At 42.6% G+C, this 25,132-nt stretch overlaps 1 protein-coding gene across 7 annotated transcripts in view; it reads left to right on the forward strand.

Annotated features, from left to right (window-relative positions):
* The window catches only part of TMEM163 (transmembrane protein 163), a 342,830-nt gene that overhangs the window by 269,113 nt on the left and 48,585 nt on the right, over positions 1-25,132 (forward strand). For all 7 annotated transcript variants that reach the window (XM_036237865.1, XM_036237866.1, XM_016164021.2 and 4 more), the window contains one exon: positions 24,402-24,498. In XM_036237865.1, coding sequence (XP_036093758.1) covers positions 24,402-24,498 — 97 coding nt within the window. The remainder of the gene's footprint in view (positions 1-24,401; positions 24,499-25,132) is intronic.

The raw sequence follows: 25,132 nt of genomic DNA on the forward strand, positions 1-25,132 counted from the left end.
AACATAACAGCTGTGGGCTTTATATTCTGGCAGAAATCATGGCCTAGGAGCCCAGGGAGTTTTGTAGAGGTCCTGTTTTAGTCTGAGAGGTTTTGATCTAAACGTTTAACCTTAGGACAGTCTTAGTTACTGATTTTCCTACCACTCTTTGGGCATTGTGCTAGATACCTTTTATGTTATGTCTCCTTTAATCTTCAAAACAATCCTATGAGATATAGGTGTCATCATTCCAATTTTATAGGAGAGGGCATGGAGGCTTAGAGAGTCGATGACTTACCCTGAGTTGTGGAACTGGGCTTTATGCTGGTGATTTGCACCAAGCTCCCCCAGACCCCAGAGCCTGCTGATGCCTTCATTTTGAGGCAGTGCCGTATGTCCTACCGTAGGCATTCATTGTGTGCTGGTGACGGGTATGACCAGACTCAGAGGTAAGGAAGAGTCAGGAGAGAAATGGCTGTCTGTGAACAGTGCCGAACCTTAGTTGACCCCCAGAAGGATGTGTCACAGCTTTTCTGCCAGCTGGAGGGGTCAGTGAGTGGATCTTCTTTCATTTTCCTTGTCGCCCAGAAAGAAGTCATTTCTCCAACTTGAGAGGCAAAAAAATGCATGTTTTAGGCCCATTTCTGTTACACATAAATATAATTACCCTTTGGTTTCATGTCTTCATCTGCCTTGAAGGTAATCAAGAAAAGAATTAAAACGTTTTGAAGAGTTGAAAAGTGTGTGTGGGTGTATGTGTGTGTACACATATGTATACACATACATATGTACACAATATATATAGAAGTAAATATATAAAACATGTATAAAAATAATATATATTCTTAAACACAAATTAGTGAACTTCAATGCTTAAAAAATTTTAATTTTATAGTAAGGAAATGTAACAGAACCACCTTAACAAATTTCAAGCATGTAATACAGTATCGTTACTATAGGCAGTGTTGTACAGCAGATTTCTAGAACGTTTTCATCTCGCGTGACTGAAAATTTATGCCCATTGATGAGTAACTTCCTATTTGCCCCTCCTCTTTTAATTTAAATTCTTAAATACGAGCCACTAGAAAGAAAAATTCTCTAAGAGGGTTTAGTATATGTGCAGAAAAGTTGTTATATGCTTTAAATGGCAGATCCTGCCCTCCACCTCCTTTTCCTGCCCTGTAATTTTCCTAGGGTGACTGTGAAGACAGGCAAAGTTGCTATGTTGATAATCTATTTGTTGTTGTCTGTTGCTACAAGTGGATTGTTTAGTGTGAGTGTTAGCACCCACCAAAAATTGTTCCTTGATATTTTCAGCCAGGAAATCTTTTTTCTTTTTTCTGCATGTGTGTTTTTAATGAGTAAACTCATGTGCAAATAATGTCAGTGGTGTTAAAGTGCCCTGAACAAACCATACTCTGACCACATCTACATCTATTTATTTATTTATTTATTTATTTATTTATTTATTTATTTATTATTTTACCTGGTTTTAAATAAAAATTTAAATTCTTGTCCTCTCCTAAGGTGACTAAGGCAGAGAACGTAGGAAAACCAGGTTATCATAGGTGCAATTCTTCCTGTATGTGAAGGGACATGATGGAATCTAATCGTACCCTGCCAGAACAGCCGTGGCATATACAGGGTCTGTTGACAAGTCCTGTCAACTTCCTGAGAGAACAGATGGAAGTTTGGAAAGTGACATATATGGGTTTCTGTATCTCAATGGTCGCTGTTAGGCCTACTTTGAGTAGGTGATTTTGCTGGTCCCAGTTAAGACCAACCTGGCTGACTATCTGCTCTTCCTCAGGCTTCATTTGGTTGTTTGCATTGACAACTCAGGAAAGGTGGTCATGGAGAAACTTCTTTTTTGCCTTTTCCAACTGTAGTGAGGATTCATGGATCAATAAATGTGGAGGGACTTCCCTGAAATATCAGTGAATATAAACCTTATCCTTACTTTGAATTCTCTGTGACCTGCATTTCTGGCTGGAGAATGGTGATCTAGGCATCTGGTTTCTGGTCAGATACATGTTCTGTCAATTTAGTGTGCATTTTGTTTCATATATGAGAAGGTAAAATTGATTTTGAAAATGTCCAGTTTTATTGATCAGCTTTCTATCAGGAGATGCATTTTTTAACACTCGACTCTGATAGGTATTTGTTGATTTAGCACGAGTTATTGAATGTCCACTGACTGTTCCCATCCTTGTGGATCTCAAAAGAGGTGGGCGATAACATAATTGCAGAGAGAAGTAAGAGCTATAAAGGAAATCAGCCAAGGTGTGACAGAGAAGTTAAGAAGGGATCCTCTGAAGTTGGAGGTAAGGTCTCAGAACTGATATTTCTAGACAGAGGGTTTGGTGCAAAGGCCCAAATCAGCTTGGTGCGTTTGAGGGTCAGAAAAGTAGGTGGTGCCTGTGGTTGGATTTTTTAACACCCGACTCTGATAGGTATTTGTTGATTTAGCACGAGTGAGAGGCAAAGAAATGAAACCTGGAGGCGACAGAGCTTTGGGACTCTTGGGAGGAATGTTGATTATAAGAGCAGTGGGAAGCCATGGGCAAGTTATTAAGCTAGGGGGTAAATGATCTCATTACATAATTTACATCACAGAGCTCAGATGGTTTGTCATGAGGGGATTCTGCCATTGTAAATGTATGAGATTCTTTGTTTATTTTTATTCATTTCACTGATTACAATTGTGGCACCGATTTGTAGAACAAATGCATTTAGATTAATAGAAATTTTAAAGTGAAAGTTTTCCCTTATTTGTACTTACCTTCATCCTTTCCTCTCTCCACCATTAAAGATAACCACAATCAACAATTTGGTGTATGTGCTTCTAGAATATTTTCTATGTAAATGAAATAGAATACACACCCATATGCTTTATACACACACATATTAGGCATAAATGAAAATAGGATCTTTTTGAAATCTGCTTCTTTATCCTAACATAAAACCAAGGACATTTTAAAATCTCCTGCCTGTATATCTAACCCATTCTTTTTAAGGGCCTCATGGAGTTCTGCTGTAAGCTATATAATTTATTTTGCATTCTCCTATTAGGAAATCTGAGTTGTTCCAGCTTTTGCTATTTTAAGTTGCGATGCAATTTACTGCTCATGCATGAATATATGTATACCTTTTGGTGTATTCCTTTGGACTCTATGTTTGAAATATGGGGTACTTTTTTCCTTTAATAAGAGACAACTAAACCGTTGAGTTTAAAAATCCACTTGTGCATTCTAGCCCTATCTGTATTCTGAATGAAAGTGAAAGCTGGTTTGTGGGAAGGAGCGTGCCTTATATGGGAGACCTGTCAGTCCCTGAGCATGGCAGGGCTGTCGTTTGTCACTGATCTGTAATCTGGGTTGTTCATGAGGTGGCCATTGTTATTGGAAATGCTGCCAGCCACAAATGCAGACAAGAATGAGGAACATATGCAGGGAATGGTAAGCTCACCTAGTTTATATGCACATCAAGCCGGCATTATTCCCCCAGCACCCTTCACTATGCGGGCACAGCTGCAGGTCTGTGTGAGGTTGCTTTCCTGAATATCATGAGTAACTAACGCCAGGGACAGGCTTACAAACAATAGACTACACAAAGCTGGGTCTGCCCTTTGCATAGTTAACTGCGGTTCTTCATTTTCAGAAATCTGATTGTTGGAGGAAGTGGCAAGCATATTCAAGATCAAATATACATTTCCTTATTATCAAATCTACATTTTGCAAATATCACATTCTATTAAAAGCACAGGAGCTTAGGGAGGAGGATTTGGCTGATGAAAGGTCTTGGGAGCGGGTAATGACTTTCTGTATGTGTCGTTATACCCAATCCCTGTGATGATCCAAGAAGACTGGCCTGACTGAGATGTTCGGGGAGGAACTGCATAGCACTTGGTGCTTGTTGCCTTCTGTTTGGTCATGAGACACGGGTCCACCCTACTTCATTAGGGTTGGCCTCTGTTGACACTGCTTCTTTCTGCCCATTCACCAGCAGGGAGGTGGGCACCTGCATGAAAAACTGTATGGGGATAAATTTAGGATATTAGCCAAAGCACACATTTCAAGGGCCTATTAAAAGTGGAATTTTAATGGCAAAGCAGAACAAATGTAAATACCCTTTTCTCTCTTCTCTACATCAAAACCTCTCTACATATTTAAGCTGATAAATGGAGCCCAGGCCAGAAAGAATCAAAGCATAGTTGAGGAAATGTAGAAAAGTATATAAATCAGTTTCTCTCTGGACCCTCAGCTTTATAATTTTTGATCGGCCCATTTCAAAGGAAGGGTGCTGTGTATATGTGTATGGGAAATTTTATTGTGGGAGAAAATACATTCGTACATTAGCTACTTTCCAGAAATAATTACTTTGATTTATTCTCCCTTCATTCCCACAGGGGAGCTGAGGTTATTAGATTCAGACCAGAGAAGGCATACGTTATTGAGTTCAAGCAAAAGCCTTAAAGTAGTAATTCAGGTTTTTTCTTCTTCTAAAATAAAAATGATTTGGGTAGATTTATTGAGGAAGACTTTTTTTTTTTTTTTTAATTTCGCTGGGGCCCATTTCATGTTGGGAAGTCAATATTTTTTTTTTCTAATTACCTCTTAGGGAGTAGAATCAGGAGCACTTACTGTGAAGGATGAGCCGTTTCTTGAACATTTGAAGAAATAGGGGTATTTGTAGAATGAACTTCAAGAGGAGAGAGCAGGTGCTGCCCCTCCCATCCCACACATCTCTCTTACTTTTGGTTGGGGACCAGCTTTACATTAGTTTGGGATTCATATGGGGCATGGGGCTCCCCAGTCTACATGATTATAATTTTCCTGCGAAGGCCTGTACTGGCCACTAGGTTGGAAGTGGCCTTGGAGCCCCAGTGCCATCTCTTCCCCATTGTAGGAATCTTACTGCATTTCTTTTGTAAACCTGATTGATGGCCCTTCAGCCCTGCTTGGATATGTGTAACTTACCTTTTTCTAATTTTTGAAAACCAATTGTAAGAAAAAAATATTCTAAATGGTGTTTTATGACTTTAAATTAAAATGTAGTCATTATTTTATAATTCCAAAATCTTGAAGTATAAAAGCAGAAATCACCCATCATCACACCACCCAGGGAAAATGGTTAACTTTATTTCTTTTATGTACATGTCCAGGTTTATGGGCTTTTTTACAAAATTGAGTTATGCTATCTGTTTTGTTGCATATCCTACTTTCTTTCCCACTTAACTTCCTAGAGTGAGCATTTCTCCATCATCCAGAAAATCTTGAATTTTTAATTTGCTTTTTAATTAATTTATTTGATTTAATTATCCAATTACTTGATTTTTAAATTGCATTACGGGGCTGTTTTCACTGCTGTGTGTAAAGTAGCATTAGCTCTGATTTTAGAAGGAGCTAACCTCAGGCAGATGATTTGTCTGACGTAGCTGTTGAGTGGATTTTAATTCAGTTCCTCCCTGAGAGACTTCTGATGTGGATAACTGTTTTACTTAAAATATTTTACAAATTTTGGGTAGTTTTATAAAATTGTAGTTGCCATGCTAATGTGTCCTTAAGCGTCCCTTCTCTTTTCTTTCATTAAACAGGAAAGATGCCTTTCTTCCTCCCTGTTGGCTCCAGAAAGTGAATCTTAAATTCAAAAAGTGAAAGTAATTATTTTTTGACTTGTTGTAGGCTGGGCGAATCTAGCTTTGAAATCCTACCCAGAATTGTGGTTGGCGGCACAAGCAGTCTCACCTGGGGCCATCCCTGCAACATGGCCCAAACCATCTCTCCAGCTTTTCCTGTATCCCCTGCAGGAACCCCTGATGAATGAATTGGTCATGTGGTCTAAATGCCTGCAGCATTCCTGCTTTCTTGTTCTCATGCAGTTCTCCTGTTGGCCTCCTCACTCATCGTAACTCACTCCCTAAAAGATGCATCCAATTTAGGAAAGCTTTTCTGGGCTCTGCACACCCCCCAGGTCTTGGAGATGGGTTAGGGGAGATGCCTCGTGCAGTCCGGCCAGGTGCCAGGGGCAGGTTTTACAGCAGTTTGCAAGTGGTGCCTACCCTGCTCCAGGGTGTGTGGCGTAGGGCAGGAGGCATTTCTGTTTCAGTGGGTCCTTCCCCAAATACAGATTTGAAGGTCAAGTTCCTTGGAGTGGTTCCAAACTGTATGCACTGTACTTTTCTCTCAAAGGTTAGCCTCAGAAGCAGACCGCCTATTCCATTGGGTACACCTTCATAAGAACACTTACGGGGTCACAACAAAGTCACCAGGGCCCCACAGTGGAAGAACGAACGAAGTAGTTCCAAATGATCTGCAACTGCTAGGCAGCTGCGGACGTATTATTTATTGCCGTGGTGCTCAGACTGTGGGTGCCCCAGAGCCCCCTGAAGACTTATTAAAGCACATACTGCTAGGCCCACCCCAGAGTCTAGAAGGTTGGAGAGAGGCTGAACATTTGCATTTCTAACGAATTCCCAGATGGTGCTGATGCTGCTAGTCCAGGGACCACACTTTGAGTAGCATTGCTTTAACATATTTAACATATTTGAAGACAGTGGTCCAGTCTTGGCTACACATTAGAATCACTTGATGCTCAGGCCACTCCCCAGGTTAATTACACTTGAATGTCTGAGCACAGGCCCCAAGCAGCAAGCCACCCAGGTGATGCCAGTGAGCAATCAGCTTTGAGAATCACTATTCTGAATTGTAAACCTGATTGATGGCCCTTCAGCCCTGCTTGGATATTTGTAACTTGGATATTTGTAGGGTCAATTTTTAATGCACTTATAAGTTGCTCTGGGAGGTGAAAATTCAGATTCTGGTTCCAGAGGTCTAGGGAGAGACCTGAGAGTCTAATGAGCTCCCTGGTGTGATCAGTGCTGCTGGTCTATGATCCACATTTTAGGCTATGAGTCTCTAAAATATTAGAGTAGAACAGGGTGTCAGTTGACATTCTGAGCTGGATAACTCTTTGCTGTCATGCTGTCTAGAATGTTTAGCAGCTTTGCTGGCCTCTGCCAAGTAGAGGCCATCCACTCAGTTGTGAGAACCAAAAATATCTCCAGACCAGTGCCAGAGGTCTCCCAGGGGTGGTGGTGGGGGTAGATATCTCCACAGGATGAAAAACTGCTGGAGTAACATGACTTACTGAGGCTGGACTTAAGGGCCCATTCCCCTTTCTTCACAGTTTTTCTGTTCGATGGAGCCATTATTCCTTTCAACAGGAGAAAAACCTTTTATCCACACTGATCCTGTGTGCCTGGAAGAGATCAGACAATGACTAGAGTAATTCACATCAAGATGAATTAAATACAACTTCTTCGCCTAAGGCAGAAGAAGATGGCAGGGTGGTGATGAGGCAGTAGGTGCCTGAGAAGTTCGAGGGGTTTAGAGTGGGGCAAAGAAGTGCCCGGATGATTTTCTCTGTAACGGATTTTGGAAGACTTCAATAAGAGCTTTATTTTTAAGTGAAATTTTGCTTGTCCCCATTTCCACTCATCTCTGAGTTTAAAAAAAAAAAAATTGAATGCAACACTTCAGCTCCTTTCTGTTGAATGAAGTTTTTGGCATGTAACCTTTTAACAAGCCCATGAATAATTCTCTTCGTTAACTGGCTGGTGATGTTTTTATTCTGTGATGTCGTAGCAGTTCAGTGATAACGCACACACTCCAGCCCCCACCCACACACACACAGACAAGCTATTAAATCAGTGAAGGGTGCAAATTGCATATCCCTTTTATGGTTTTGAATGGGAAGCCTTTCTTATACAAAATACATGAATAGTTAATAAAATTACTGAGTACACAGACATCAGCCTTTATTCACAAGACCCTAATTCTCTGGTTGAATCACCTCTGGCATTAATGGTGCAGATTGAATGTCCAGTTGTAATTACCCAGGGCCTTATTACATAAGCGCTGGTAGGAGCAGTGTCATTCTTTCCCATCTGTCAGGAAGCCAATGGCCTGGTCATTAGGGGGAGAATTGGCATGGCAGGGGCTGCTCAGAGCCACATGGTGTTTTACTTTCAACATGTATGGAATTCGATCTTTTTTGTTTAAAAAGAGCAGTAGCAGGTTACTTTAATTTAAAATCATTGGGCAGACAAATTAGAGGAAAATGGAGTACTTGCAACAGTAGGGCAAATTGTAACGAGCCTCAGATAAACCAGCAGAATAATTATAGTGGGAATAATAAATGACTTTCCTCTTTATTGCTTCTATAATCATTTGCCCCATGTGGATGGCAACCTGTCCCTGTGAGACTGATTCTGTTGTTGGCAAACTAAAGACCACGGTTGGTAAAGTCTCTGTTAGATCTGAGGCCTCCAACACAGGCACAAGTGGATTATTTGCGAACGTGTTCTCCTTATTTCTGGTTGTGAGACTTTGGGGGCCAAATTATCCAATCCACGTATCCACAAAGCCCTGGCTTGGGGGCACTTCAGACACTGTTTGTTTATGAAACTGACCTGCTTAGGTGAAACTCATTTCCTCTCTTAGGAGCTGGCTTCCCCAAATAAAGGAACACAAATTCAAATGCTTTCCTTCTCACTGATTGAGCCAGCATTTTGTTTTATTTTTGTTTCTCTTCAGGGGAATGTTTATGTCCTTATATGGCAGATCCCATTTCTGCCCTTCATAGGAAACAAACCAGGTCATCAGTCTCAGTGATACATTTGGACAAAGGCCATCGAAGAACAGTGGCTGGTCCTCAGACATCGGGGTGCTCTGGACTCTTCAGTGGAGCTTATAAAGACCCCAGAGTCTGTCCTCACCCTCCTCTAGAAGTTTCTTCCAGATTGGTAGGAGGCCACGGAATGTAAGACATTCTAGGTGCTTCAGACCATGTTTTGAAGAGACAGACACAGAATTGAGATGAGAAGCAGGATGGTGATGGCCAGAGCACGGGCTTCTAGTGACACAGATGAATTAGGCACAGCCCAGCTAGACAGCCTTAAACACACTTCTTCAACCCTTGGAACTTTGGTTCCCTGAACCGCTCAAGAGTCTATAATATCTGTCTTAGGGACAATTGTAGTGAATAAATGGGACAGTATAGGAAGAGTGTCTACCCTGTGCCTGCCACATTGCGAGTGTACAGCAGGTGGAGCTGGCACTCACTGGTCAGAAAGAGCAGCTCTGTGTTATGATGTGTCATCGATGTTGGGATTATTGGTGCACTCTTCTTAAAGTTTGCCCTCTGTGCACAGAGGTTATGGTGACCTTCCTGCGAATTCATCATTGCTTTTTCAAAGCTATTTCCCTGCTATCAGTCCAACACATATTACCCAATTTGGTCCTCTTGTGGGTTGGCCCCAGGTGATGTTCTCTGGGCACCACCAAGAGGAAGTCACATGCTGAAAACAACTTAGAGTAGGGTTTTGCAGTGTTGGTGTGGCTGACATTTTGGACCAGGCAAGTGTTTGTATGGGACTCTCCTGTGCATTGTAGAATGTTTATCAGCATCCCTGGTCTCTACCCACCAGATTCCAGTAGCACTTTCCAAAGTCGTGGCAATAGAAAATGTCTCCAGACATTGTTAAATGTCCCCATGTCCACTGGGGGGCAAAAATCACTCAGACTGAGAACCACTTACTTAGAGTCACTACTGTGCCTTAGAAAAAAGTTCCCAAGCCTCTTGCTTCATGAGATACCTGGAGAGCTTTGTGAAAATAGAGAAAAGCAAACCGACAAACACTACTCACCTACACCCTCCTGCATACAACAGGTACAGAAATCTCAAGGTGGAGCCCAGTCCTCTGAGTTCTTGGAGCCTCTCAGATAGTCCTGATGAGCAGCCAGTTTGGGGATCAAGCAATTTACTGTGGGGTCCCTTTGCTGATGACTCTGGGCGACCTTGCCTGTACAATCTCATTCCGAAGATGAGTTTTCTGTCTGCCTAGAAGTCTGAGGACCAGCCACTGTCCTTCGATGGCCTTTGTCCAAGGGCAATGGGAAAGTGAAGTCAGAGCTGAGGAGGCATTTTGGGCTTCAAGGGATGAGTTCTAGGCCCCATCTCACAGGAAGGCGGGAGTGTGGTCCGAGGTAGTGAGAAGAGTTTGTGTGTTTGGATCGGTTATGTTTTGTGCAATGTCCAGATAGCACACTTAATTTTTTTTGTGTGTGCCACGTACCATAAGCTCTGTATGTGAATTAACTCACAACAAACCTATCATACACAGAGGACAAAATTGTGTTAAAGGGTAAATAGCTCTCCTGAGGTCATACCTTGTTACCCAGCTCTGATGCCACAGTGTAGCCAGACACTGATTCCAGAGCCCACAGTGTGAAAACCACTCTGTACCATCTCTTTTCATAGAGAGAATGAAGACTCAACCAGAGCTTTCAGTGTGGTTGCCAATAGTAAGGACATTGTAACAGACTTACAGACATTGGGTATGATCGTCCCTTATCAAGCTGCTCGCATCCTTAATTAACTGACAGATCAGCCATTGGTTTGATTCTCTATATGGGGGAATGTGTGGTTAGAGTGACAGGTTGTCTTATTAAAATGGTTTTTCCCTACCTTGCTTCTCTAGGAGGTAGTACATTAGTTAGATATATCATAATAAGGATTTTTCCTCTGTCCTCACTTCCCCGCCCCCACCCCCAGCTCTCCTTTACATTGGCATGAGAGTTTGGTTTCCAGTTGAATATGTCGAGGGAGGAACTGGTAATGTGAACTGTCTTTGTCTCTATTTTGTGCCCCAGACATGTTCCATGTACGTAGCTGTCCACATCTGCCTCCCTCCCTGTATTCACCCCTTCATTCTGCAGACCTTTCTGTGTTTCAAAGATTGCTCACATCGCTCTCCTTTTTGCTTTCCTGATTGAGCTTTTTCAGATTCTCCCCTCCGTTCTGGACACTACCGGCCACTGGAAGGACTACTGGCCAGCCTTCCTGTGTTCATCTGGCCACAGGAAGTTCATGTATCTTTCTCCTCCAAACTCACCAGTGCTTCCTAATCCACACCAAGATACAGCTGTGTTCTCAGTGCTAATTTGAGCCAGGCACAAACCTCAGCACCGACTCATGCAAGCCTCCTTTTGTGGACTGTACCAGATTTTAAAGACTGCTCCCAAAAGGAAAGGGAAAGCTATGGATTTCAGAGGCAAAATATGTAATTTGAAGGAAGGAAGTCTCACTTGCTTTGCCCCTCTCATTCCATTTGTTTGGCTTGGTTTATTCATAGCCTTGCTTTTAGATCTGAGAGTTTCTTAAAGAATAATAGAGAATTATAAGCCCCTATAACAGTTGTGCCAAAACTGCTACTTTTCGTTGGGCATCTGAGTCTTGGAGAATGGCCCAATTCTGGGGGCCCGCGGCAGATTTAATCTGCAAAACAAGGAGAATGTCAAAGCTCCTGTCCTGGATCTGTATTTGGTTTGTTCACATGGATGTTTGTGGTCAAATTCTGAGGTTATCTTCAAGCTCTCTTACTTTCTCTTTATTTTGACAATACATTATGACTGTTCCTCCTTTAAGTTCTTCCTGGCAGTCCCTCCTGCCTCCATTTTGGCAAAGACTCCAAGAGCCATCTCTGGAAGCAGGCTTGAGAGAGAGGAGAGAGTTATTGGAAAAGCCAATAAAGGTGTGGTACTGTGGCCACTGCTGTAGTGGAGGTCCAATTCTGCCCCTGCCTGTGCTAGTGTACACCAAGCTTCCCTGATGGATGCTGAGCTGGGACTAGTGAGAGCACGGAACCGTCCAGCCAGGTAGCAACTGCAATCTGAGCTGGCCGAGGGGACGTGGTATGGCTTCAGAGGCATCTACTACACCTGCTTGTCCACTGCAGTCTTTCAGATAACCCCCAGTAATTAATAAGTATATCTTACCTGTGTTTACTCTGAGATGTCCTTGTATTTATTTAGCACTACAAGTTACATGTAGGTTCCTTAATTTCTCCATTCCTGAAATGGGCAGGATGATAATGGATGTGTCAACACTAGCATTTATCTCTTGAGATGGTTTGATTGACGTTTTTAGCTTTCGCTGTTGATTTCAGGACCAAATCAATATCTCTATATAGGCAGATCTATATTTTATAGGGAAACCTTAGCATTTTGTGGATCTAATAAGAGATATCACTGTAATTTAAAGTTCTAGAATTTTCAGGAACCTAGGTCCTCTAGGTGAAGGCTTTTAGGATTAATCATTAATGTGCATTTCTCAAGTTGTAATATAGTGAGGCTACAGTGTGTTGATACTCTTCAAATAACTTAAAATCATTGTTCTGTTTAGAAAGCTAGTTGCTCAACTCAGTGGATGAATACCATTTTCTTTTAAAATGCTCTTTCTGTATTCTCTTTTTCTATCTTACTCTGGGAAATGTCAACTCTTTAAAATAGTAGAGTGTGTAGGTCACAGAAAAGTTGTGAAAATAAGTAAGATCCAGTCAAAAATCTGGTAAACCTTTCTCTTGTCGGACACCTCTGTAGTAATATATGAAAAGAAGCCCGTGATTTGTACATTGCTCAGTGAGAAACATATTTTTTTTTCTCCCAACTTTCCAGTAGGTAAATAATACCTACTCTTCAGTTCTTATATTTTGGTTATATGCAAATAAATCTGAGCCTCAAGCCCATTGATTTAAAACAAAAATCTTGAATGAGCCAGAATACCCATTGCTACATTTAGACTAGAATTTTCATCTTGGGACCTTGGCGATTAAGTCGAAGTTACTAATTTTCAGTGTGGAGAAACTGAGATCTAGAGAGGCGTTACTGTTTTCCTGTTCTTCCTTAACTAATGCCAAGGACAGATCTAGAACGCAGGACTCCTGAGTCCCACCCCAACTTAGTGACTCCAACAACACTGCTGCTTAAGTTAGCATATGAGTCAGTGCATGAAACTAACTGTGTACAAAAATTGCATGTGAAATTTGACAGAGCACTCATAAAGAAAATTCCAACTTGTCTGTGTTTTGGATTTGAGTCCCAACTCAGCTCCTGGGTAGATCATGGTGTTTTCCAAGGCCTTCCCTAGCTCTCTCCTACTCTGAAGCACCTCCCTCATGCCTTCTAACTTGTCAGATGGCAGCACTGATGAGAAGTCCACAAGAAGTCTGTGAGTGTTCTGTGTACGTCACAAACCCTTACCCACATGCCAAGGGGTATTTGCCCCAGAGAAATCACACCCCTAGGACTTGGCCCCAAGATGGTGCTTCAGATGGGCATGGCTAGATAATGCATTTTACCAGAAGTCCCATTTATGGAAGAAAATGCAATAGGATTAAATTAGAAATGTTATCTCTGGCAACTTACATATGCTCCATATCTTTTTAAATGACATGTGGCATTTTATCTATTATCTTGTTTATCTTCACACTAATTTTGGAAGCTAAGTAATATGTTTGTCATTCCCATTTTATTTATAAGTAAACAGTCTTGGAAAAGGAGACATGAACAGTTGAGCTCTGGTGGAAGCTTACTATTTTGCTCCAGCAACAGGGTTTTAATCCACCAAAAAACACACTGTACACAATTCTGCCTCCTTACCATGTAGGAAGTACAGTAGATGCTCAGTTGAAACCTTATTAGTCTGTGCCATCAAGTTTGAGACTTGATAGAGACCAGCATTTGATGTTGTATGAGGATACAATAGAAGGAAATGTTAAAAGTAATGTAGCTGGAGAAGGCATTTTTAGAAATTTTCTTTCCATTATAAAAGTACAACATTCAGAAATGTAGAAGGGAAGAAAGATCATCTAACCACGGTTTATTTTGTGCATTTCCTGCCAAAAATGTTTCCCTGGGTTTAGATTTGTTTTTACATATTTCTAATCTGCATGCATACAATTTTATATCTTGCTTTTTCATTCAGTATTTTATCTATTGGATACCATTACATTATTGACAAAAGCAATTTTAAGTGGCACCTAATAGTCTACTGAATTGATATATCTTAGTTACTTAAACACTTCTTTTGTGGCACATTTAACTTCCCCACTTTTAAATATAATTAATGCTGCTGTGAACATTCTTCTGCAAGCAGCTTTATCTTTGGGGATAGAGTCCCAGAAGTGGATCAAAGTGAATGAACAATTTAAGCCAATTATTTTAAATACTGTAATCAAGTGGGTTAGAAACACTAGAGAATAGGTTACCAAGGAAATGATAGAGTATTTTTGTAGGGATGAAAAGCAAGAAAAGATTCAATTAACCCAGTCATGCCGATAAAAGAGTGTGTCCTGAAGCAGGGCTTTTCATTTCCCACGGAGACAGACCGTGAGTTGGTACCTGATGCCTCCAGCACAGGGCTGGGAGTTCCAGAGATCGCAGGAGGCTTTTGTTCTTGTACATTTTTCTTGATGCAGTAAGAATACTCATTCAAGAAGTGGTTTTCTGTACATATCTATGACGTTTGGATAGCCTGATTTTCTGGATGGAGTAAAACCGGGTGATTCCTCTTTTTCATAAAAAAGCTGCCATCAGACAGGTGTTCCACAATGGTCCTCAAACAGGCAACTTCCTGCTCCGGTTCCAGGTCCTGCTTTTTTGAGACAGCCTTTTGCTGCCACTGCCATAAGGTGTTTTTCTCTTTCAAGAACCTTGTACCAGTCGTTCCTCCATCAAGAGGTGGCATCTTCCCCCCTCCTGTTTCATCTTAGTAGGCTAACTGCTGGCTTATAACCAACAGAGTGCTGTGGAAGGATGCCGCATGATTCTAAGGGCTGGCAGCTTCTGCCTGACTTTCAGGAAATACTCGCTCTGGGGAAAGACAGTCATCAGGTAGGAAGCCTGACTACACCAAGGCAAACTGGTTAACCAGTGTGGTCCACAGTCCCAGCGGAGCTTGACTTTCTAGCCATACCTGCTATGAGATGAATCATCTCTGTTTTCAGTCCTAGTTATCAATAATCTTGGATTCAGATTCCAGGGGAAGAATATATGATCAGCCCAAGCTTGGGTCAGGTGCATTGGTTCAAGGCTGGATGCAGTGACTGTCAATTCTTTCCTTGAGGAAAGTGAGGCCTGAAAGGAGAATTGAGGTCCATTACCAGTGATAGAAAGAGTGAATACAAATCATGCCCAGCATATATTCACAACAGATATTGCCTGCATCAGCTGTTGGAAGTGCAAATCTAATCATCTTACTCCATCATTTTCAAAGCTGTCAGGGGCTCTGCAGGGTTTTCATAAGCAAGCTTATACAACTTAGCACGTGAGGCTCTTCAGGGTTGGACCTTGCATACCTCTCTACCAGCTTCTCTGCCAGGATCCCTCATGGAAACTTCACTCCAGCCTAATGGAGGCATTTCTGTTTTCTTAAAATGTTCTCGTACACTCTCAAGGCTTTAAATACAATCCGTGTTCCAATGACTCCTAATTTATAAACCCACTTGAACTTTTCTCTGAAACTAAAATCCTGTCTCCAACTGCCTTCTCAACACCTCAACTTGGATGCGTAACAGACATCCCCCATTTAGAATGTCCAAAACTGAACTCCTGATGCACCCCACCCCTGCTCCCTCCCACCCCCTACTATCCCCCCAAAAAGCCCTGCTTCTCCTGCAGTCTTCCCAGTCTCAGGAAATGGCAACTTCACTTTTCTCAGGTCAAAAACCTTAAATAATGTTCGTTTCTTATTTGTTTCAATTATATAAGAGCAAAACTTGTCAGCTGAACCTTCAGAATATATCCGTAAACACTTGAAATCAGAGTGTACCCTTCAGTGCTACTGTCCTGATCCCAGACACCGTCACCTGTGACTTTCTCACCTGTGTATTGCAGCAGCCTCCTAACTGCTCTCCCTGTTTTGGCCTTTGCCAAGCATCAGCATTCTTGTTATCATGTGTCGCATCATGTCATTCCCATCAAGTCAGGTCCGCTAATGGCTTCCCATCTTTGCAGATGCCTGAGTCCTTACAGTGGTTGTAGGACTTTGCATGACCCTCACTCCTGACTTCACTTCCATTATTTTCTTCCTTCCTCACTCCTCTTTTGCTCCCAGGCTGCCTTGTCAAGCCAAACGGACTTCTGCCTCAAAGCCTTTCTCCTCCTTTGGCCTGGAGGCTTTTTACCCCATGCGTCTGCATGACTTGCTCCATAGAACCAAGCCTGGCACAAAGTAGGTTTGCAGTGAACCTGTGCTGAATGAACGAATTTTGATAGGCCCTTTGGACATACTTTCTCTTTCCTCGGGACAAACTCTTCACTCATCCTTGGACCAAGCTTATTTCTTTGGCTTCTTTCAAAGTCAACTAAAATCTCAACTTTTCCAGACAATTCCTGTGTTATTTAAATACACCCTTTTCTCTGAGGAAAAGGACTGTCTTATTTGTTATTGTATCCAGGGAATAGACCTTTTTTTGGCATCTGGTAGACCCTCTGTAAGCATTTTCCCCAGTCTCAACATCAGTGTACTATTTGTTGAGTGTAGGTGGTACATGCACATTGTTTAAAAAGATACAAGAAGTGTGATAGAGCATATAGGGAAAAGCAAGCTTCTGTTCCCCGTGTATTTTCTGCAGGGGCTGGTATCTTTTCGTGTATCTGTCTGGATATATTCTATGCATAGACAAGCAGTTATGTATTCAGTAAATATTTAAGAAAAAAATGAAATCGATGCACATATAATTGACCTGACATTGAAAATACTTAAATGGTTCACTTTGAATAACAAGTTTGCTAAAATAGTTAGATTTCTGAGTATTCTTATTCTCCTGATAAACAGGTTTACCCTGAAAGTCCTTTCTTAAATCTTTCTAAAACCTACTAGTCCACTTCTTCACTTCACTAGATCAAATATAGTGAATAAAAGCAAATCTTCCTTGGATCTCACGGGAACTGGTAGAAAGTAGCCCTCTCTCCCACCTGCACATCTCCTGCCCTGTGTTAGCATAATCCCTCTCTGGGCTCATTGTCATTTACTCTCATCCTTGTCTCCTCGCTTTCACCAGAGTCTCTCTGTGGTCTGTTCTCAACAGAGCAGCCAGAGTGATCCTGTTTAAATGTGAGTCGTTTCTCTGCTTAACCCTTTGTTGGTTTCCTACCCTACTTAGAGGAAAAGCCCAAGTCCTTGGTTTGACCTTTAGGCCCTGGATGGCCGCCATCCAGCGTTCCAGCTTTGCTGGTCTCATCGCTGTTCACTGAGTACGCTGGCTTCCCTCCCGCATAGGAGCCTCTGTACTGTTTCTGCTGCCTAGAGTGCTCTTCCCCAGGTAGCTGTGCAGCTCACTCTCCCACCTTAGGGATTTTTGGTCAGCTGTCCCTTCATTATGGAGAAGTGTGACTACTCTATATAAAATAATATTTGCACTATCGTTCCCCTCTATTTTGCTTTATTTCTGTATGTATAATGTGCTTACTGTCTGTCTCTCCTCATGTAAGCTCCATGAAAGCAGGCAATTGTCCACTTTCTTGTCCACTGCTGAATCCTTGCACCAGAACACAATGGTGTCAATCAGTATTTGTTGACTGATCAAAAGAGTTAGGGACATGAGTCTCAGCATGCATTACCCTTGCAGTGTGTACTAGCAGTAGAAGTACCGCGTGGGGTTTGGTAATCTTGAGATGGGGTGTTCCCTGTGTGTTTCTTTCCTTCCGTCTCCCTATACCCCAGAAACAGCATTGTGAGGCCCGGGAGCCCAGGCTAAGGTCATACTTCTTCGGCTAAGCTCCCCGTATCTGGATGTCTGGATGTCTGGACATTCCTCCTCAAGATTAGTAAGTCCCAAAGTAGACTCGCTGCCAGCCTGGCGCCATTAGCTCTTGCATGTGCCACCACCTCTTTCCTTTTGGCCTGTCTCCAAATCGAGGTTGTCCTTGCATTCTTCTCTGCTGTCCACACCTAGTCGGTTACCAGGTTCTGTCAATTCTGTCTTCTCAGGGTCTTTTTCTATTGATCCTTCTCAGCTGAGGCAGCTTCTGTGTAGGGAGTCATCACTTTGTTTTCTTGGCTGCTGGCATGTCCCCCAGCTGATTCCTCTGCCTCTAGTTTGTTTCCCTTCAGCCCTGCCAAACCCCATCCACAGTCAGAGGGTCAGTGTGAAGCCCAGATCACGTCATGGGCCTTCCTTGCTCAAAGTCTTTTGACAGCTTCCTGTCACCACTGCAGGTTTCCTCAAGCTTAGACATGAGTGTTCCAACTTGATTTTTGCCATATCAGGGTGGCATCTGTGCTGTTTTTTACTTAATAAGTATTTAAATATGATAATACTTTTTTACCTAGGCAATAAACCCTTGCAGGCATGGAGTGATAATCATGTTTTGTTTTGTTTTTTTTCCTAATGTACATTAAAACACATAACTATTAAATACAACACACTGGTTGGTTCGCATACCATCTATGTGTATCATGGGTGTTGTGCCTGTCATCTCAAGGGGACTTCCAGGACGCAGGGCCCTTCTCCATGTGGCACTTGCATTGCTGAGCGGTCAGGCCAAATATTCCAAGAACAGCATCTCCACTTTGAATTTCTGCCTCACAGTGCTGTGTCTTCACACTTTTGCTCATAAAGCTCCCCCTGCCCTTCAAAGGGGTGCCCTTCAAAGCCTTCTAGTTTCTCTGCTTGATGATTCCTGCCCATTCTTCCAGACCCAGTTTAAAAGTCATACTGCAGAGCCATCCTTTCTTCCAGTCCTGTCCCCAGGTTGCATTTCATCACTCTAACCCCTTCATTTTGTTCCTTGTCCATTGTCTGTTTTCACATTAATAAATAAGGACTGCCCTGTATGATTTTCTATCCTAGACTTGGCATGTAGACCTTAAAATGTGAGTGACTGAAGTTCAAATCCCCTTCTAAAATACAGTTACCACTGGTGGAGCAGTAGCTGTGGCTGGAATTGGTTGATCTCCTGTAAGAACAAGAATGAGACTCACCATGTAAACCTGGGAAATTGCGGGGGGGGGGGGGTTACTGAAGGGAAGGAAACGATGCACTGATTGTTGGAAGGCACCCAAAGCATGAGACTCTGTGCAGAGTTTCCTAGGGCAGACCCTGCTGGCCCACACTAATTTACCTGATCTTGATGAGTCGTTCTGTCTGTCTGTCTGTTGGTCTCTCTCCCTCCCTCCTTCCCTCCTGCCACTCCTTCTCTCTATTTCTCCCCTCCCATTCTCTTTCCCTGGCCCCTCCTTCCCCACACATTTTGGAGAGTCTGTTTTCAACCCAGCCTTTAGGGCGGCACTGTCTGATGTGATAACCACCCATGGCCATTCGAATTTTAATTGTAGGTAATTAAAATTTCATTTTTTTCAGTTACTCTAGCCGCACTGGAAGTGCTCAGTAGCTGCAAATGGCTAGCGACTACTATGGAGAGTACGGAGTAGAACACTTTTATTATCATAGAAAATTCTATTGTACTGTACTGCCCTAAAATCTAATTCTTTAATGTCTCTTATGTTGACTTTTGTTCCTCAAGTGGAAGCCAAGAAATAAGCCCTATCTAAATGAGATTTCACTTGTGTGGATTTAGTCACATTGCATAGTATTACAGATATAAGCAAAAAGCCATTTGTTGAGTGAGGAGAGGATTTAAATGGTTACATGTTGAGGAGATGGATGATCTTCCCATGGGCAGGGTATGGACCACTTGCCCAGCGAGTTCTGTTCTGAGTGACCAACCCTGGTCCAAGCTACCCTACCCCTGCTACAACCTGTTCACAGCTTAGCAGGTAGATGGGGTAGAGAAGAGAGATGGGGTCTAGAGCCTATGAAAGTCAAAGGAGGGAGCTAAGATGAGTATGAACAGAAAGAGGAGAGGAGGGAACTCCTGCAGTAAGAGGGGTGTGTGTTGGTAGAAATGGAGAGAGGAAGGCTGAGAGTCTTGAAAAACAAAGGTGACTATTTGACATAGCCATTATAGAGAATGAGAAATGGCTCATAAACATTTTTTGCTCAGTTTCGCCTTCCCTTTTACCCTGTCTCCAAACTGATTTTGTTTGTTGTTTTATTTAAAATGGTGGAATACATAGAGAGAAATAGGTGCTAGCTAGACTAAAACAGCATTAGAAATCGTGCACCCATAAGTGCTGTGTGTACTCACTATATTGCATTTGAACAGTGTTCCAGATTACAAGTGCTTTGGAGACTAGGGTGAAAGATGATAAAACATTTACGCTTCAAGCTGTAGATTGAATTGGTTAATTGCCAGGGCTACTACTGTGCTTTAGATCTTTTATAAATTAGGGGATGATTAGAAGAAGCTTTTCTTTGGAAAATAAGTTAGAATTGGAATAATAAGACTCAGGCTTTATTAATGTGAACCACAGGCCTTTAAACCAACAATTGATAAGGGACCAAACTTTCAGTCTTATATCATTTTGGTTGTGAGAGTACCTGTCAAAGGTTTTGCCCCTGTAATTTTAGAGGTGAAAATTAATGCTTATTGCAAGGCTATTCATAGATTTATAATGTTTATACACAATTGGCAATTTACAGTCTATAGCAGAATGGAAAAGAAGGTGCTGGTGGCTTTAACCAGTCTTTCAGAAATTAAGTGTCTGTGGCAAGACTAGTACAGACTCAAGTTTGAGTGTACATCAGAATCACCCGAAGGGCTTCTTAAAACGGTATAACACAGATCGTTGGGCCCCTCCCAGAACGTCCGATTCACTTGGTCTGGGGCTGGACTCCAGAGTTTTGGTGTTTTAATGAGTTCCCAGGTGATGCTGATGCTGCTGATCTGTGGACCACGCTTTGATGACCACTGGTCATGTGGAAATTTAAATTCAGCTTCAGTCTGGGTTGATTGGGGGATCATATTGCAGGGGCTGATCGTTTATTTGCCTCTTTCTGACTCCCTCTCTGGGGTTTGGGCAGGAGAGAGGAAGAGTCTGCGTTCATTCTGATGACTGGGCTTCTCAGTGCTGTCAGGTCTGTGGGCACACTGCCCTTTTTACTTGCCAGACCGGCCTCTGCAGGTGAAGGCCACAGTGTGCTGATGGAGCAGTTACCCTCGTTGCTCCCCCTTCCCCCAAACCAGGAATCAGCATGCACTTGCAGATTCAGAAGCAGCCGTGTTTGCTCCTGATCCAGATCTCTGCTTCACAAGCGTGAGGATGTGACATGGATGTTCAGAGCCTTCCAGACCCGCATGGTTTACTGGGACTTGCCACTGGGAGGGAGTTAGAGGACCTGGGTTCTGTTTCTGGGCAGACTTCAGACTCCTTGTGTGACCTTGGGCAATCCTCTTAGTCCTTGACTCCCCCGTTTTGACTCCTTGTGTTGATGAAACATACTTCTCCCATTCCCAACCCATAAAATAGCAGGAAAACAAAAACCCTGGTCTAGGGAGTGGCCCCCAGGGGATTTCTGAGCTGATGTGCAGAACTCGAAGTGCCTGAGGAAAAAGCTGCTGTGTAAACACAATATATTATTAATAAAATATTTTTAAAAATAGCATCACACCTTCCACTGATAATAACTGCTTCGGTTGTGGGAGCTGATCTGACACACAGGCTCCCAGCAGTGGGGAAGGAAGGGTGACGGTGGCTTTTGAATTTGAAACACATCTAAAAGAGGTTGAAAATAGAGTTTTAAAACATTTTTTGGGTATATTTATAGGTATATTTGTGAAGAAAATGTGATGGCAGTTCTGTAAAATTCAATTGCAACTAACCAGATCATCAATTTCTTTTGATTTTCATTATACTTCAAAGTTGTTTTACGATGTGGGCTATTCCATAGGCATTTTGGCTGAAATTTCAGGAGTGTCTTTCCTCCTCCTATCCCTGTTGGTAAGTGGAATCATACAAATGAGCTGGGGATTAATCAGTTAATGTTTATGTACACTCTACAGATGCATATGGAGCTATGTGCTGTGGTAGACACTGAGATATAAAAGTATTGTTCTTGCCCATTAAGGATTTGTGGTGTAGTTTTGATTAAAGATACATAAGCAAGATATTATGTACAGAGACCATTGTATTCTTAATACTCGTCTCAAGTATTGTTAACAAAACTCAAATCTGCTTTTCATGCATTATAGAGGTATGCCCGTGGTGATCTGGAGAGAGAGAGAGTCCTGTAGTCCTACCGTTCCCTGTCAGGAAGAAGCTCAGACATTCGTTCCTCATCCCCTCAAGGAGTGTAGAGATGGAGTCTTCTTGAGAATGTTGTGAAAAATGGTCTGTAGAAGGTCTAGCACCCAAGTGGTGGCTGCCCTACCCGTCTCAGAAGGAGAAAACTGCTGTGTACGCAGATACGCTACGAGTCTCCTAGGGTCCATTAGACATCATGGCTTCCTCATCAGCTGGGATGACCATTCCCTCCTTGCCTTCCATCTAGAGAGGTGTGGGTTTTTAGCCCATAGTGGAAGCTCCCGAAGGACAAGGCCACACCTGGCTCTGGACAGGTACTCTAGGCCCTTGCACATGTGGGGACTTGCCTGGGAGCTTTTAAACAAATACAGATGCCTTGGTTCACCCCCAGAGGTTCTGATGAAGTTGAATTGGAGCAGTCTCTGGGCAGATATTCAAAAAATCTGGTGAGTGCAATGTGCCATCGGGGTTGGGAAGCACTGAGTTGGTGGTTGAATTTATATGAAAGGGTGAATCAGAGAGCCTCTGCTAGTCAGGAGTTTTTTGAATGGAGGGAAAACAAAACACATCACAAATCTTATCTTGGAGGTTTATCCTGACTTTCAGTTCTTTTCCTAAATGTGACCTGTCACAGTCCCATTTGCTCACAGGTAGAAGTGGCCACTTCAGGTGTTGGACGCAGCTGGCCCATAGCCATCTTCTCCGTGGGCATGGGTGGGGCTCAGAGGCCGGTTGCTTTGGGAGCATTGATCCATCAAGCCCTGCGAGAGCCTGGTCTTGCCCCAGGATCTTGTCACGAAAGGGCCTCCTGTAGGCACACCTCATTCCTGTATGACTCCCCTCTCCACTGTAGCCCCCCTTACCCTGGTCATTCTGCTAGGACTGTGCTGAGCAGCCCCAAGCCTAATGGGTCACATTAGTGCCCTTCACTCCTGCTGCTGTGTCGCTGTGTACTTTATGCCTGCATTATTTTCTCTCCCCCTTGAGTGTATGTTCCCTCCCACCCCAGCTGGTTACAAGGATATGTGGCACCCATGGCAGGTCACCATTTGGTTTATAGGGCTAGGTTTTTCTGTTGCTCAAACCTGAACCAAGACCCCCAGCCCATTCATGACTTTTCCTACATCTCTGTTCTTTCGTATTTCACCCCAGCTGGCAATGATGTCTTCTTTCTGTCTGTGTAAAACCTACAACTAGAGTGTGGCTTAGAACCCTACCGAGTGGGCTCCCAGCATCTGGTTCACCTGGCGATTTCTGACTTCTAGGTTTAGGGGAACACGTCTAGCCACAGGTTTGTTAGGATTCTAAGTAGGTGCCACTTTAATGTTATTTGGGGTGTTCTTTTAGTCCAGAGAAGGAAATTCAAGATGGATAATGAAAAACAATTTTATTTGAAAGTGAGGGAAGGGGCCTGAGGAGGGTGTCAGATGCTGGAGGCATTAGGTTGGGACAGGAGTGATCTAGAGCTAACTGTAGTCCTTGTGTTTTTGATGTCTGTTCTTTCTCTCTCCATTTTCATTTAATATTTTGACCCTTGTAGTACTACCATCATTTTCTCATGTTGACTTTCATTTTCAATCTTTCTTTCTCCTATGAGTTGTTGTGTCTGGGTTGCCAGAGACAGCCCTTATATCCCGGGTACCATAGACCTCCTTTTATGTCACACCCCTGGGTCGGTACCCTTGGCTTCGCCCTTGGCCTCATCCCTGATTTTCTCCAGCCCTTTCCTTTGCTGGGTGTCTTGGTTGACCTCAACTTATCTCCCTTCATTTCTTTTTCAAGAATTGCTCCATCTTGCCATAAATATGTTTGCTGTCTTCTGTCATTACCAAAGTATTCCTCCTTTTTATCTTTGGGAAAACCCAAAGATGTCTTCTCACCAGAAAGAGACATCCAGGATGGACTTTTCTTTTCCATTGTTTAAGCCAACATTCATGGGTTACTCTGTGCATTCTCTCTTTCATTGTCAGGTAGAAATATTATTCCCATTTGACAGGTGAGAAAATAGAGACTGAAAGAAGTTAAGTAGCTTGTCCAAGATAAACATTTAAATGATAGGGTTGTATTATGCTAGAGCCTTCTCTCTTTGCTATTAAACTGTACTGTACAGCTACAGGAAGAGTGAAATATCATGTTACACGCTGGGGGAATGTATTTCACAGCCTCGGAGACCCTTCCATGCCAGCATTCATGTGAAGCTGTGAGATTATGTAGGGCGGTGAGCCCCTTTCCCCTGGGGTTGATTTTGGTGATAAAATTCTGAACTATATTCTTCTAGTATCAATTCTGAGACTTTGGGTGGTCACATTGGGAGTGTGGCAAATTATGGTTGGGTCTCAATGCCTCAGGTTGTGTCTTTGCCACAGTCATTGTGTAAACCAGCAGAGTGGAGTTCTCCCAGTTAAGTTTCTCAATGTTCTGTTTCTTTGCAGAGCCTGTGTCATCTTGGGGGTGATATTCCTTCTCTCATCCATATGTATAGTGGTCAAAGCTATCCATGACCTCTCAACTAAGCTGCTCCCAGAAGTGGTAAGGTCCTTCTTCTTCCTTAACAGTCTTTCCTGAAGGTACCAGGTTCCTGTTACCTCTCTCCACAGGTTTACTGGGGCAAGTTGAACGAGTGGAGAGAGAATATACAGCATTTTAGGAGTCCTGAAGAACTCAGTGCAGAATGTGAACAACGTTAGCAGAGAGAAGCGCTAGGCAAGATGAAAAGACTGCAAATAATTGAGCCTGTACTGGGCTGTGTTCCTCTCCTTCGATTTTTGACTATTCTTAAGGCACGATATCTTTTATGTAAAAAGAAATGGGCTGATTTTTACATAGCAGAGTGATCCAATCTGTGTTGTTGCATCTGTTATTTTGTGTCCATTCAGTGACTGTCATAATAATTATATTTTTCTTTTGCACTTTAATTCTGTACATAAATCTGTTTATATCAGATTTTCTGACACAACTGACATTTTGATGCAGAAACTGGAGGACACGATTTCATACAGAGCGGTGTCTTTCACTGTTTTGTTCTTTGAGTGATAGTTGTTACCTGCACTCTGATTCTTCTCCCCTGTGATGAATGCTGAGAAGATAAATATTTTTACAGTCTCCTATCAGGCTGTCTTCATAGAAGGCAGCTGGTTTACTTTCCAGGAGGTGAAAATGCTGC

Source organism: Rousettus aegyptiacus, unplaced genomic scaffold (assembly GCF_014176215.1).
Source record: "Rousettus aegyptiacus isolate mRouAeg1 unplaced genomic scaffold, mRouAeg1.p scaffold_m13_p_2, whole genome shotgun sequence".
Lineage (NCBI taxonomy): Eukaryota > Metazoa > Chordata > Mammalia > Chiroptera > Pteropodidae > Rousettus > Rousettus aegyptiacus.